The sequence below is a fragment of the Triticum aestivum genome, chromosome 5B (genome assembly GCF_018294505.1).
Source record: "Triticum aestivum cultivar Chinese Spring chromosome 5B, IWGSC CS RefSeq v2.1, whole genome shotgun sequence".
Lineage (NCBI taxonomy): Eukaryota > Viridiplantae > Streptophyta > Magnoliopsida > Poales > Poaceae > Triticum > Triticum aestivum.
In genome coordinates this window covers 8,410,270-8,425,948 of record NC_057807.1, presented here as the reverse complement: position 1 = coordinate 8,425,948, position 15,679 = coordinate 8,410,270, and the positions used below count along the sequence as shown (strand labels likewise).

The window sequence follows — 15,679 nt, the reverse complement described above, 5'->3', positions numbered from 1 at the left end:
TATATCATATTGCTTGAGTTTATCCCTCTACATCATGTCATCTTGCTTAATGCGTTACTCTGTTCTGATGAACTTAATACTCTAGATGCATGCTGGATAGCGGTCGATGTGTGGAGTAATAGTAGTAGATGCAGGCAGGAGTCGGTCTACTTATCGCGGACATGATGCCTATATACATTATCATGCCTAGATATTCTCATAACTATGCACTTTTCTATCAATTGCTCAACAATAATTTATTCACCCACCGTAATAATTACGCTATCTTGAGAGAAGCGACTAGTGAAACCTATGGCCCCCAGGTCTATTCTCTATCATATAAGTTTCCAATCTACTTTATTTGGCAATCTTTATTTTTCAATCTATATCATAAAAATACCAAAAATATTTATCTTATCATATTATCTCTATCAGATCTCACTTTCGCAAGTGGCCGTGAAGGGATTGACAACCCCTTTATCACGTTGGTTGCGAGGTTCTTGTTTGTTTGTGTAGGTGCGAGGGACTTGCGTGGAGCCACCTACTGAATTGATACCTTGGTTCTCTTCAAGGGAAAAACCAACGCATGCTCAAGAAGTAGCATGCATGCAATATGGTCTGATCAAAATCGATGAACTCATGACAAGGTATCATATGATCCAGTGCAGGCGGTGAAATATGTTTGTGATGATCTTATCATGCTTGATATTCCGAAGCCTCCCAGCCAACGCATGCTCAAGAAGTAGCATGCATGCAATATGGTCTGATCAAAATCGATGGACTCATGACAAGGTATCATATGATCCAGTGCAGTGAAATATGTTCGTGATGATCTTATCATGCTTGATATTCCGAAGCCTCCCAGTGATGTGTGAGAGGCCCAATGGCGTCCCCTGATGTTGGGTGGATCAAGATCAACACAGACGGTGCCATCAACACTAAAGCTCGGTGTGCGGGAGGGGGCGGGATAGCTCGATCTCACCTGTCGTTCACGTGAGCCTGGAGTAAACCCTTCCCGGGGGTGACAGACCCCCTCATTGCTGAGGCCTTAGCTCTACGGGAGGGAGTCATCTTCACTCAGCCGCGTGGTTTCTCACATGTGGTGATGGAACTGGATTGTTTTTTTTGAACATCAGTACAGACACAAGCGCTCATATACACGCGCATACACTCACCCCTATGAACGCACACACGCACACCCTACCCCTATGAGCACCTCCGAAAGACTGAGCCAGCATATCATCTTGAGATTTACAAAGTCACCGTAGGCGCCTCGTCGTCGACGGGAACATCTCCTCCCACTGAATGCGCATCGCCGGAAATCCTGAAATAAATTCAGGAATAAATGCGAGCACCAGGATTTGAACCCTGGTGGGCTCGGGATACCACAGTCCCTCTAACCATCCAACCACAAGTTGGTTCGCTGGAACTAGATTGTTTAGAGGTTGTCAACTTCTGGTCGTCGCGTGACAGTTCGAGGTCAATTGTTGCGCCTATTCTAGATGATATTGGGGAGAAGTCTTCAAGTTTTATCTCTTTTACTGTTAGATATGTTCCAAGGGATGCTAACGCTATGGCAGACCTATGTGCTAAACAGGCCTGTTCCTTGTTGGTCTCAAACTGTTGGTTGGAGGGCTGTCCATCCTTTCTCCTTAGTAGCCTCAGGGCAGATTGTAATCATATGTCAACTATGCAATAAAGCTCCCCAAGTTCATAGCAAAAAAAAGAACAACACAAAAAATACAAACGAAAATTAAACCGATGGAAACCGATTGGGAAAGGTTCAGATTACGCAAAACCGCGTGTGGAACCCGTTCGGCTGTCTTGGGCCGTTTCGCCTCCAGGCCCATCGGTTCCACCTCCTCCTCCTCCTCTTCCCCGTCCTTGGCCGCCGGCCGCCCGCCGCCCTGCCCCCAACCCCTCCGCCATCCGGTCTGCTTCCTTGCTCTGCTATTCCATCCGGTCACGGTCTAGGTGTCGGTCCGGTCCGGTCATCCTCCCCAACGCCCAGGCCCCTCCACCCAATCCGCCCCTCCACAAGGAGGAAGAGCAGGGAGGGAGGGAGTAGCAGGCCGCCGCTTGCGCTTGCCAGGTGAGGCCGCACATTTCTTCTCCAGCACACACTGACGTACCCACCTCTAGTTTGTAGATTTGGTATCTGATTCTGATCTGTGTGCAGGTGCTACTAGATCAGAGGAGTGTATGGACACTAGCCGTCTTGCTTTATTTATTATAAGCAGAAACAAGAACACCAGGGATCCTGAGGTGGATTGCAATATAAAACACCATAACATAAAAACTACTCACGCATTGCTAAATTGGATGTACACCTACCTGAAATTATTATACTCTTCATGATATACAATTGCTATTTTTTTTGAACCGGGCTTTAACCCCTTTCCATTGCATAGAACGGAAATACATCAGTTCCAGAAATATGTTTGGGAAGAAAGGAAAGGGAAAAAAGCGAGTTCAAGCACTACCAGGAAACCCACCACACTTGCCCAACATCGTGACAAGTGCCATGGGACGAAAACCTGGATAGCACCCATATCTGTAAGTTCAACTAACTATTACAGACCCGACCCCCAGTGCCAGGAACAGGGGAGGTTTTCCAATCCTCGAGACTTGCTTCCTTCATTCACCGGTAATTGGTTGCCTGGCAGCCTTGCAGAGCTTCATCATCTGCATGGTACCCACCCTGAGTTGCTCTGCGCCTGCCCGTAGTTTAGTAGCATCATCTCCCTGTTGCAGACCTGTCCAATACAGCAAGAAAGAACACATGGAAAAAACAATCTCAAAAGGGGTTTTGATCATTTTCTTCTCAAAAGTTGCACGATTTCGAGCCAACCATATAGCCCAGCAGGCAGCTGCAAGGCCCACAGTATAAAAATTTTCTCCCCCAGGAAGGTAAGAGTGACACCACGCATAGTATTGCCAATAGCTGCTGGGACATTTATCAGTACCCAGCACGACCCCAACAGACCTCCACACACATTTCGCAACAGGGCAGGTGAAAAACAGGTGTTGAGAGCTCTCCACCTCCTTGCAGAAAGAACAACAAGGATTACCAGGCCATTTCTACTACGCATGACTTGCCTAGTAAGAACAGCATCCTGTGACATTTGCCAGAGGAAAATTTTGATTTTGAGAGTTAGTTTGGCCCTCCAGATCCATCTATAGTGGCATCCACTAATAGATCTCTCTAGCCATTTATAAACAGATTTAGTCGAAAACTTGCCATTCTGATTGAGCCTCCAAGACACCCAATCACTAGTGCTGGATAGAGTCAGGCTATCGACCGTGTCTCGGATCGCCCTCCATTGATCAGCTAATTCAGCATTAAGCCCCCGTTTGAAGAAGCTACTGGATTCTACAAGTTTCACTTTATCCACCGTGCATTCAGGGTTAGTGCAAATAGAGAATAGTTGTGGGAATTGGACACGAAAAGGAATCAACCCATTGATGGGATCCATCCAAACCCGGACAATATTCCCAGATTCTATATTAATCTTCCTTCCCACCAAGTACATCTCTTTTACCTTCATAAGAGCTTTCCAGCATGGTGAATCAGAAAACCTAGCACAAACCTCAGTGACAGTTTTGTTTCTAAGGTATCTAGCACATACAATATCCTGCCACAACCCGCTTTGGGTCTCCAGTTTCCACCACCACTTAACCATCAAATTGATATTTTGTTTTCTGAGGTCTTTAACCCCCAGACCTCCCTTGTCTCTGGATCTGCAAATCCTGTCCCACCTGACAAGGTGGTATCTTCTCTTCTTATTGCAGCCTTGCTAGAAAAATCTACGCCTATGTTTATCCAGCTTTTCAATGAATGTTTTATTCATAAGCCACATAGACATGTGAAAGATAGAAAGCTGAGTAAGCACCGAATCAAGCAGAGTAAGCCTGCCCCCCATAGATGCGGCATTGCTGATCCATGCTTCGAACCTTTTAAGGTACTTAACTATAATGAATTCCCAATCAGAATTACGAAGATTGGTGTAGCTCAGAGACATCCATAAGTACTTAATGGGGAAGCTCCCAATATCATAGTTGAAAAGCACAGCGTACTTTCTAACAATGTTATCATCTCCTCCCACCGTGAGGATCTCGCTTTTTTGAAAATTCACCTTGAGACTGGACATCATTTCAAAGGTATAGAGCAGCAACTTCAGATTACCTGCTTTATCTATATCATGTTCTAAACAAATGATCGTATCGTCTGCGTATTGCAGTACTGCAACCCCATCTTGTATCAGGTCGGAAGCCAATCCTGTGATTAGCTTATTTCTCTAGGCATTTTTGATCAATTTAGTCAGACACTCCACAGCGAGGTTAAACAGGAATGGAGAGTGTGGGTCACCCTGTCGAACCCCTTTTGCACTTTGGAAGTATGGGCCCACACTATTATTTAGTTTTATGCTGACTGTGCCTTTATAAAGAATTTGTTTGACCCAACCACACCAGGTTTCGTCAAAACCATGCAACTTATGACATTCCAGAAGAAAATCCCAGTTAACTTTGTCATACGCTTTCTCAAAATCCAACTTAAGCACTACACCAACCCTCTTTTTGACATGGGTGTAATTCAGGATCTCATGCAAGGAAAGAACCCCATCCATAATGTTCCTCCCCTTAATAAACGAATTCTGGGTAGGGCTAATCAACTTATCAGCGTACAACTCCACCCTACGGTCCATTACTTTCGTAATGAGCTTATATGGACACCTCAGGAGACAAATAGGTCTGAACTGCTGGATTTTGTCAGCCCCAGACACTTTGGGTAGCAGAGTAATCACTCCATAGTTAAGGCGTTGAACATCAAGTGTCCCATTATGGATATTCCTAAAAAGGGACATGATATCATCCTTCACTATATCCCAGCAACTTTGATAAAATTCGACAGGGATATTGTCCGGCCTAGGAGCCCTATTGGTGGCCATAGAAAAAAGGGCAACTTTAACTTCAGCCTCCGTGAACTCGCGACCGAGATCTCTATTATACTCCTCGCTCAACTTCTCATCCTCGGACCAAGTGTCAGGGTCCAGATGGAAACGGTTGCCCTGAGCTGGGCCGAAGAGATCTTTATAGAACTCTGTAGCATGGGCGATCAGGTTATCTGTGCCCTCTATTTCTACCTCCCCAGCTTTAAGAGCATGGATCGTGTTTTTGCGCTTACGCCCGTTGGCAATCTTGTGGAAGTAGTCAGTGTTCAAATCGCCTTTAAGCAGCCATCGCTCGTGCGATTGCTGAAGCCAGTATATCTCTTCATTCACCAAAATCTCATGAAGCTCAAAGCACACATCAATTTTCCTACTATACAGTTCTGGGGACAGGGGTCCATCCTCCTCCAGTTCTTCCAACGTGGCCAATTTCAGCCTGAGATCCTCCTTCAATATCTTATTATGTCCAAATTTGTAAAAGCCCCACCCTTTAAAAAAGGTTTTTAATCTCTTCAGCCTAATATTCAGGATATCGATGGGATCTTTCGAGAGAACCTCTCTGGCCCAGATTTTACTGACCAAAGGCAAGAAACGTTCATCCTTAATCCAAGAAAGCTCAAAACGGAATTCGTGAGTCTTGGGGGCCTCACGTCCCTCTTCCCCAGAGTTAATCAGTAGAGGGTTATGATCAAAAATCTCTCGGACCAACTTCCGGAAAGAAACAAGGGGAAATAAGTCTTCCCACTCCTCAGACATCAGGATGCGATCTAACTTCTCCAATGTAGGGTGAGCTTGGTTATTCGACCAAGTGTATTTTCCCCCACTGCTATGGATCTCTCTAAGAGCCAAGGTGTTGATAATGGAGTTAAACAGGTCAGTGGATTTATGGCTAGTCATTTTCTTGTTTTTCTCTCTAGGGTGCCTAAGGATATTAAAATCCCCACCCACTATATAAGGAACTTGCATGTTATTACATATAGTAGCAAGTTCAAGCAGGAACTCCTCCTTATACTCTTCATGAGCAGAGCCATACACCACCAAGAGCCCCCAATTGGTCTTCTTCTTCTTATCCAGGACCACTAACTGCAAGATATACTTTCTCTTGTAGCAAGAGACAACCTCCAGAGTGTCTTGTCTAACTCCACACAGGATACCTCCAGATTTGCCTTCAGAAGGAACCCAGTTCCAACTGAACAAATTAGAGGGATTAATTCTCCTCAAGCATTTGGGGGAGAAATCTTTTTTCATGGTCTCTTGCAGACCCAGGAAATCTAGGGTATTGTCACTAATGAGATCAGAGAGGCAGGTGGCCATCCCCTTCTTGCCCACCCCCCTGCAGTTCCAGATGATCCCTCTCATCTGGAACGTTTTTTATGGAATTTGGACTTAGTAGCCCCCCAGGAAGCATGGCAGGGCTACAGTTCACACCTATATCTGAAACCTTTTCTGGCTTCTAGTCACATGCCTAGAAAGCTTGACCACAGGTTTCTTAGGCGTTTTCTTCTTGGGCTTACTAGAAGCCATCTTATCATGGATCACCTCATCCTGGTCCAGCCAAGTGAGGTTCACCGGGGCTTTTTTACCCATCCCATTGGTAATGAAAACATCCTCCTCACAGCTCTGATCCAGATTAACTGAGCTCTTTTTCTCTTCTAGGTTCTGTCTAACATGTTCAAGTTCTCTAAGCACATCAATGCAAGAAAAATCATTATCAGGAATAGCAACTCCCATAGAGGACACCCTACTGATTAATTCAGCATCAGACAGAATGGAAAAGGAATTTTTACGAGCGTTATGGGAATTACCTTCCAGATTTTTCTTGCTAACTAACTTCTCAGCCTTGGCCATCACATGTTCCTGCATCCCCTGAACATTACGTTTGCTGAGTCTGGGCAGATCTTCAGAGACTAGTGGAGGAGTGAGAATCATTTCTTCGTCGCAATCAGGAGGAGGAAGCTGTACCACATAGTCCTTCGAAATCTTCATCTCAGGATCCATCTCCCCATCCAGCTCCACAACCTGAGAGGAATTTATCACTACTTCTGCATAGGATAAAAAGGACTGTTTAACAGGAACTTTAGTCACCTGCACATTTTGTCCAGGGGTGCCAAGTTCGACAGTAGACTGTCCTACAGTAGCACCCACAGGAACCAACCAGCCAGAAGTATCTTGTTGCTCATTTTGCCCATAATGTTCATGCTCCCTGGCCATGGATTCAATTAGCAGAGAATTGTCTTCACTTTCACATGACGACAAGTCTTCATTCTCTTGTGGTAGCAAACAACAGGTTTTGCCCCCACGGAATGAAGTGCCAAGATCATTAAGCACATGAGCATCCAGCTGTTCAGCAGCTAGCTCGTGATCAGCCCTTTTCCGTTTGGGTGTCTGATCAGATTTGTTCACATTGTCATTATGCACAGTATCCCCTTTGCCTTCTTCCACAGGGTTCCTAACCAACACCTCTTCCACTTCATAAGTAAACTTATAGAAACGACCCCCCAGCATACCCTCAGCCGTGGAAGGAAGTTGATCCACGAACCTGCAGCCAATCTTGGCTCTAACAGAGATGGGACGGTTCAGAGTGGACATGTCAACTTCCAGAGTGACACCAACAAGGCCCCCAACATAAGCCACAGTTTTATCATTACGCTTGTTAGGTGGTATTTTCCCAATCCTAACCCAGGCTATCTCAAGGAGCCCTTCAGCATCCACATCTTTAGACCAGGGGGAGAATTTGACACTCACACCGCACTTTTTGAGCTTAATGAATTCAACAAACAGAGCACGATCCACCTCCCTGGGATTAGGCATTCTCATAACAAATTTTTGTGGAGCAAAAAACCTAGCAGAGCAGCGCCAGCCTTGCCCAACATAGACACTAAGCTCATGTTCAATATCCTTACTGGGAGCAGAGCCCTCTATGATAGTAACAACGATATTGTAGATGCGCTCTCTAGCTTGCCTATCAATGTTCGTGTCAGGAATGAAATGGAACCCTTGCCCCTTAGATTGGAAAGCACACATAACAGGCAAACACTCCCACGGTATGAACTCCTTACAGATAATGTATAGATGCCCATTTTTCTTGCATCGTTGACAAACAGCTTGAGGGCAACTCACAGTGAAATGACCGGCCAGATGACATATCTGACAAGCATCAAGACGAGGGATGATGTTACCAGTAGCAGCAGGAGGAGGATCACCAGCACGGGAGGCCACGTTTTTGCCCGCGATCTGGTCTGTCTTGTCGTTGTTGAGGCGAGTAGGAGCAGTTTTCGCCCCCCGGGAGGAGCCTCTCCCCTGTGGTCGGCCTCGCCGTGCTCATCATCCTCTCATCGATCTCGATCTCGACGGAGGGGGACGATCCAGCCCTCCGCTGCCTCCTCCCACTTCTCGTAGCCCGAATCGCCAGATCCGGACGCCTTCGTCGAGGACGACTCCCCTACTCCCGTCCCCGTCTTACGCTTCCAAAGGTTGCAGTCGCGGCCCCGGCCGCGGCCGCCGCCGCGGTTGAAACAACCAGCTCCCCGGCCATGGCGACCCGCACCGAAGCCATCCCCTCTCATCACGGATCGATTGGTGTGGATAGGATTAGGGGGAGGAGGGTGAGGTGGGGAACCAACAACCTGCGCGAACGATCTACAATCGCCGTGAATCTTTCCCTCCCACCACGAGAAGGATTGAGGAATCCTAGATCTAACCTCCCGCGGCGCGTCCCAGAAATGGGCAAGACACTCGTCCAGATCCAAAATGGGGGCCGAGGGCTCGGGAACGCAATTTATACCAGCGGGGCCCGACGAAACCCTAGGCTCGTGCGGTCCATGGCGGTCGGATCCAGGCTCTACCACGTGGCGAGCATCAACCGCGCGCTGAGCTGGACCACGCCCTAGCAGGCCTGCCCCATCGGTCGGGGGCGGCGGACGTGACCGTGCACCGCGTCGCACCACCTCCACGTCACCGAATGCCTCATCGACCAACACGTTCGTCCGAACCAGCGGGACGTGTCGTGGAGCGCTTGCCGCGGCGATTACCGGAGCCCTGTCACGAACCCTAGCAAAGTGACAAGGGAAGGAGACAAACTCACCGATGTCAATTGAATCCCCGACCCGAAGATATCTCGCGTCAATCGTGACACCACGCTCGTCGATAAGCACGAGGCGAAGCGCGTCCTTCCTAAGCCAGATCACGCCATCGTGTAGCGAGATCCGCTGCGCCGTCCCCAGGTCGGCCGCGTAGAGCACCAACAACCGCTCATCGGTGTCATCCCCCAGGTCGGCGTCGACCCTCGCGCTCGGTCCGCTAGACTCGCACGCCATCCTGGTTCTGATTCAAAACTATACAATTGCTATTTATTTGTGTGTGTGTGTGGCCAAATGGGAAGTATTCTACGGAATGACCGACATTGGGACACATTGCATGAGGTGTACTTCAGCCTACTCATTGGTCTGATTTCATTTTCGTTGTTTAGCATAAACATCCGGCAATTGCTCTGTCTTGTTTTGAAGATAGTTGCTGTCTGGTAGCGTCATAAGTAGGTACTCCCTCCGTAAACTAATATAAAAGCGTTTAGAATACTAAAATAGTGATCTAAACGTTCTTATATTAGTTTACAGAGGGAGTAATATTTACCTCATTAGTTTGCGGATTAAATTCTCCGGAGACGTTCCGTGGATGTGATCTTCACAGCGGAAAGGAAGACATGCTTATCGTCACCGCTGTAGCAGAATCTGTATTCGAACCGATTTTATCATTTCGATGCAACAGTCCTAATAAGTCTGCTTCTGTTGTACTCCTTGGTATTTGTCTGATCATCCTAGGAAATGAATGACTACACATGGTCAAATCTGAAATAGAAGATGTTCATGTCTTACCGATGGAGGTGCTGTGTAAATCTTTAGCTGATGCAACATTTCCTGCTCTTTTATTCAGTTGATAGGTAGCACCTCTATAGTGTGCAAATTAGATAAGGCTATTTTGTCATGATGATGTAGAGGCATATTAGACTACTATGCCTAATATCTTCCGTGATTCTGCTGCACACAGATACATGCTTCTTCCCTCCCGGGCCTATCAAACTACTCCACCTTGCGTATTATATCTATCGAATCGACATATTCTGCCCCTTTGACATACCTTAAAAATACAGGTATAGTAATGATAGATGATGCATGTCGGTGTCAAAACCGGCGGATCTCGGGTAGGGGGTCCCGATTTGTGCGTCTAGGCGGATGGTAACAGGAGACGAGGGACACAATGTTTTTACTCAGGTTCGGGCCCTCTTGATGGAGGTAAAACCTTACGTCCTGCTTGATTAATATTGATGATGTGGGTTACAAGAGTAGATCTACCACGAGATCAAGGAGGCTAAACCCTAGAAGCTAGCCTATGGTATGATTGTTGTTCGTCCTATGGACTAAAGCCATCCGGTTTATATAGACATCGGAGAGGGCTAGGGTTACACAGAGTCGGTTAAAATGGTAGGAGATCTACATATCCGTATCGCCAAGCTTGCCTTCCACGCCAAGGAAAGTCCCATCTGGACACGGGACGAAGTCTTCAATCTTGTATCTTCATAGTTTTGGAGTCCGGCCGATGATGATAGTTCGGCTATCCGGACACCCCCTAGTCCGGGACTCCCTCAATGCACATTTTGCAGAACTCAAGAAACATTTTGCAGAACTCAAGAAATGCCAGAGAAAGCTCCAAGCAGAGCAATTCTGGGCCTTGGTGCTCTATGACCGCGCAAAATCCTTACCATACCAGCTCCCCTCTCTGATCAGGGCCAAAGAGAAGGACCAGTCTGATGATGAAAACAACTTTCTAGCCTCGGACCAAATGACTGATGACGCAAGCCCTACTCAACTAGTAGTTCCTCAACCAGTGGCAACTCATCTGACAACAGGACACATGGTTTATCTAGAGGTAAGCCCAAACATGAGACCGCCACCTATTCCCTTTGGAGAACATGATTTACAATATGTCTTAGACACACAGCAGCTTGTCGCCCTATAACTTGCGAGTTGCAACGACTCAAGTTTGAGCTTAATCACTTGTGACTACAATTTTATTTTACTGTAGAAATAATGTTTACATGCTTATATCTGTGTCCATACATGCATGATTAGTTACCTACACATATACTGTTTAGACCTTATTTGCTTTCAATTTTTTTATCCACTCCGCTTTGCTCACCGCATCTGCGGGCGTGCTATGTGGCTGCAGCGTGTTGTGGCAGATAGGTCTATCGCCGCTCAAATTATGTTCATTGCTCTATTGTTTAGCCTGATGTACATTATGATAAACTTCTCATACATCTGAACTATATAGTACTCCCTCCGTTCCTAAATGTAAGTCTTTTTAGAAATTTCACTATGGACTACATACAGATGTATATAGACATATTATAGAGTGTAGATTCACTCATTTTGCTCTGTACGTAGTCTCTTATTGGAATCTCTAAAAAGACTTATACTCCCTCCGTCCGGAAATACTTGTCATCAAGATGAATAAAAGGGGATGTATCTAGATGTATTTTAGTTCTAGATACACCACTTTTTATCCATTCTGATGACAAATATTTCCGGACGGAGGGAGTATTTAGGAATGGAGGACGTAATAATGACTGATAAACAGTAGTACAGTAGTCATTTTATTCCTTGCCTTTATTCTTGTGCTCATGTCGAAATAAACTTGTACATAGTAGATTTAGGGAATCTGAGCAACAAGTTGAAGCTTCTCCTTTCGGCGAAGCGTTAACCCGAACGACTCAGCCATATCAACCCCTGCACCGGTACCCATCATATTCGGAACATCCCAATCAAAATGGTACATGAGATTTGCTAACATAACCTCCATGGTGGCGAACCCGAAATTCATCCCTGGACAAATCCTCCGCCCGAACCCAAATGGCAGGAACCTAAGATCTTTACCCCTCATCTGGGTGTCCACATCGCCAGCTTGATCCTGCAGAAACCTCTCAGGCCAGAAATCATCTGGCCTCTCCCAAGACGACGGATCCCTCCCTAGGGCCCAGGCATTCACAAGGACACGTGTGTTGGCGGGTATCAAGTATCCGTCGACCTTGCAGTCAGCGGTGGAGAAGTGCGGGAGGAGGAAGGGCGCTGGTGGGTGCATGCGCAGCGTCTCCTTGATGGTTGCCCTTAGGTAGGCCATGCTGCTAAGGTCCTCCTCTGTTATCATGTCTAATTTTTTGCCTTGGGATCTTACCTCCTCCTGTAATTTCTTCAGAATGTGTCTGTTGTTCATGAGCTCAGCCATGCCGTACTCCAACGTCAGATAGGATGTTTCTATGCCAGCCTCAAACATGTCCTGTTAAGATCAAACGATCCAACTTAGCGTGTGTGTCTGTTGATCATATGACCACATAAGTACTAACTATATATATATATGCAACATGGAAACTGTGAATGAACTCTTAGTATACTACTTATATACTCCCTCCAGCTCCAAAAATTGTAGTAGTAGTATGACAACAGTATAGGAGGACATGGACAATTTTATTTGCAATGGGAAAATACAAGTGAATGTAATTATTACCACCAAGATGGCCTTGATGTTATCCGTAGTGAGACCGTACTCTTCCTTGAGAGAGAGCAGAAGATCTATGAAATCTGCTGCTTGCTGCTCGCCGGATGATGGTTTGCTGGGGTGCAGGTGTTCCTCAATGATCTCGTTGAACAAGTCGTCCCACCTCTTGTTGAGTCGTTGAGCCTTGACGGAAACCAGCCTCAAGAGCACATCCGCCATTACCATGTTTGGGGGGATGTAATTCTCGAGGCTGAACCCGCCGAGAAGGGAGACGTTGATCTCTGTGAGCTCGCTGAAAAGCCTGTTCCGGCCTGCCTTGCGGTGGGATTCTCCGAGGACCGCACGGCACACGACGTCGTTGGTGTAGCCGGACAGGAGGTCGCTCATGTCCACCACCGTGCCTCTGGTGGCCGCCTCACGGATCTTGTTGATAACAAGGCGCACCTGCAGCAATTGGCGAGTCCAATGACGAGTGACGGACTAATGGTTGATATTTCGTCGCACACATGCACATGAGGATAAGTTTTTACCTCTTCCTGACGACCATGGCGGAAGGAGTGCACCACCTTGGCGCTGAGCATATGCGTGGTTAACAGCTTCCTGGCCTGCCGCCAGTACTCACCATAGGGTGCAAACGCGATGTCTGTCGGGCCGTAGCGAATGATGTCGGCGGCCATGGATGGCGGCCGCGACGCAAAGATTTGGTCGTGGGTGCGCAGGACGGCCTCGGCGGCGCTCGGCGAGGACACGAACAAGGTGGGTACGGCACCGATGCGGAGGAGCAAGAGGCCATTGCGGCCATGCTTGGCATCGAGGTCCCGGATGGATATGTGTGTCTGGGAGCCGAGGAGGTGGAGGTGGCCGATGATGGGCAGCTTGCCTGGAGGTGAAGGCGGGAGCTGCTGCTGCTTGCCGAATCTTGTTGACACCGTTGTGGTCCTCACCCATGCTAGTCGAATGATGAGTAGCAGGAGAACGGTGAGCAGTAGTGCCGGCGTGGATGTGCCATGGACGCCGGCGAGCTGCAGGTAGTGGAAGGCTGCTTCAAGAGCCATGTGGTCCACACAACTGATCAGGAAGCTGGGCTGGGTTTGGGTTCCTACGTCCTACTCATCTCTATCTATATAAGCACAGCCTCAAGCTCTCCATCAATTATGTCAAGTGTCTCGTGCAGTTTTCCACCACTGGCTGAGCTTACAACACGGCCGTAACATGTATTCACTCCAGCCACACAACATCTCTAGAAAAATACTTATTTGCACTTACCTTGCTTTTCCGTACGTGTGTTGCAAAGCCAAATAAGTTATTGACCATCCAATAAGCCATATAATACAATATTTCTTATTGAAAAGATGACACTTCCAATTATAATACTCTCTGCATGTTTCTACGTTACTATTTGAGTATATATGCAACCCGTGCCAATGCACGTGACCACGACTACTTCACACTGAGTTGTGAATGACATTCCAACAATTTCACATTTACCATGTTAATTAATTGGTTACTTCTTTGCTTTTTAATTGGTTACTCTTTTCTTTTTAATTGATTACTTCTTTACTTTTTACCATGCTAATTAATTTTTTTACTAATTTACTTTTTATCATGTTAACTAATTGGTTACTTCTTTGCTGTTTAATTGCTTACTTCTTTGCTTTTTAGCATGTTAATTAATTGAGTTCCTACTCATCTCTCTCTATAAACACGGCATGAATATTGATTGGGTATCAAGCATTCTTTTTCTGAGAAGTATTTCCTTTTTTTTTTTGCTTTGCATTTGTATGTGGAACTCCTCTGAGGGTTGCGTGAAGCATATATCATTGAACGTAATGCTTTTCCTCTTGACTTTTTTGCTTACACGGTTGACCTGATGAAAGATCAGTTATCTATCAGAATGTTTTCAGTCTTTTGATATTACTTGCTGGAAGAGGATTTTCATCACAAATAATTGAGGATAAAAAGATATAATCTTCCTTTTGTCAACTTTCACCAAGTTAACTCTGGAGTATATCTACTGATAATGTTATGCTCATGAGTCTTTTCTTTTAATAACATGCGATTGATGATGATTCCAACCAAACAGGACAATGCTAGTGGTACACACGCACTTGTGGTACACACGCACTAACAATGGGTTGGCGTGCCTCGGTTCTTTAGAATTTTTTTAAAGCATGTATATGCAAACTGTTAGAAGAGATGATTTTTGTATGGGGCCACGACTTCTTTACATTGAATTGTTAATGACCTGCTGATAAATTTACATTTGCCATGCTAATTAATTAATTACTTTGCTTTTTAATTGATGCCCTTTATGGAGTGTTCAACTTGGTGATATATAATTCTTTAATATTGTTAATGATTGAAATTTAGATCTGGCACCCTCGAGATTCATGCCCATGATTCAGATATTTGTGCCTGGCGCTAACCACGTGTGTTTTTGTGAGTCACCAAATTAACTTGGGAGTATACGTGCTGATAATTTTTTTATGTTCGTGAGTCTTTTCTTTTAATAACAGGCAAATGATGATGATTGCAAACAAACAGGACAAATGCTAGCTGGATTGCTTCAGCGGCCACATTGAACATTTGCCTCCAAGGTACCTTTTTTCCTACTCTTTTGATTAGCTGTTAATGTACTTAAAATATGATAATGAAAAGGGCTCTAGCCTTGCATATGCTCCTTTAAACCTTACTACGTGCTGCTATCTAACTTATTATCTTTGATATTATTTACAATAACCTATCCAAATGCTAGCAATTTGCACTTCAATTTGGACAACTAATTGTTGTATTGTACGATTTGTCTTAGATTGTAGGAAGATTTTTGTAGTTCCTGGAACTAATAGCACTAGGAATGAAAGATATATAAGGCCAGTCCCAGTGGGAGTTTTATTCCCAATTGATGAGGTGACATATCAGCAGCAGAAATGGTAACATGGCATAATTATGAGAGATAGGAGATAAGTTTCATCTAGTTGAAACTCCATGCACACCGTTCCAAAGCATTACAAACCGAGTGAAACTCCACTCGGAGTGTTTTCTTTCATCCCCACACGTTCAAAACCTAGTGAAACTCCACATAACACTTAAATGACATGGTAATCATATGAAACCATGAAATGAAATGTGCATTGGAGGCCTTTCTGTTTTATTTCATGCCACACCCCTCTTTAATTTATATAGCACTTCTCCATGGAAACAGT

The 15,679-nt window shown here is 45.6% G+C and overlaps 1 protein-coding gene across 1 annotated transcript; it reads right to left on the bottom strand.

Annotated features, from left to right (window-relative positions):
- Positions 1–11,547: 11,547 nt before the first annotated feature.
- Positions 11,548–13,584, bottom strand: LOC123110087 (indolin-2-one monooxygenase). The gene is made up of 3 exons (XM_044530517.1): positions 13,007–13,584; positions 12,486–12,920; positions 11,548–12,257 (listed from the first exon to the last, which is right to left on the bottom strand). Exons 1-3 carry the CDS (start codon positions 13,529–13,531, stop codon positions 11,634–11,636), a joined length of 1,584 nt encoding a protein of 527 aa, XP_044386452.1. The 5' UTR covers positions 13,532–13,584; the 3' UTR covers positions 11,548–11,633.
- Between the last annotated feature and the right edge of the window lie 2,095 nt (positions 13,585–15,679).

Bases quoted from the DNA above. Each gene is read 5' to 3' on its own strand.
- LOC123110087 (XM_044530517.1), bottom strand. From the start codon at position 13,531: ATGGCTCTTGAAGCAGCCTTCCACTACCTGCAGCTCGCCGGCGTCCAT. The intron at 12,921-13,006 runs GTAAAAACTTAT...CAATTGCTGCAG, and splicing joins GCCATGGTCGTCAGGAAGAG to GTGCGCCTTGTTATCAACAA. The intron at 12,258-12,485 runs GTAATAATTACA...TGATCTTAACAG, and splicing joins ACATCAAGGCCATCTTGGTG to GACATGTTTGAGGCTGGCAT.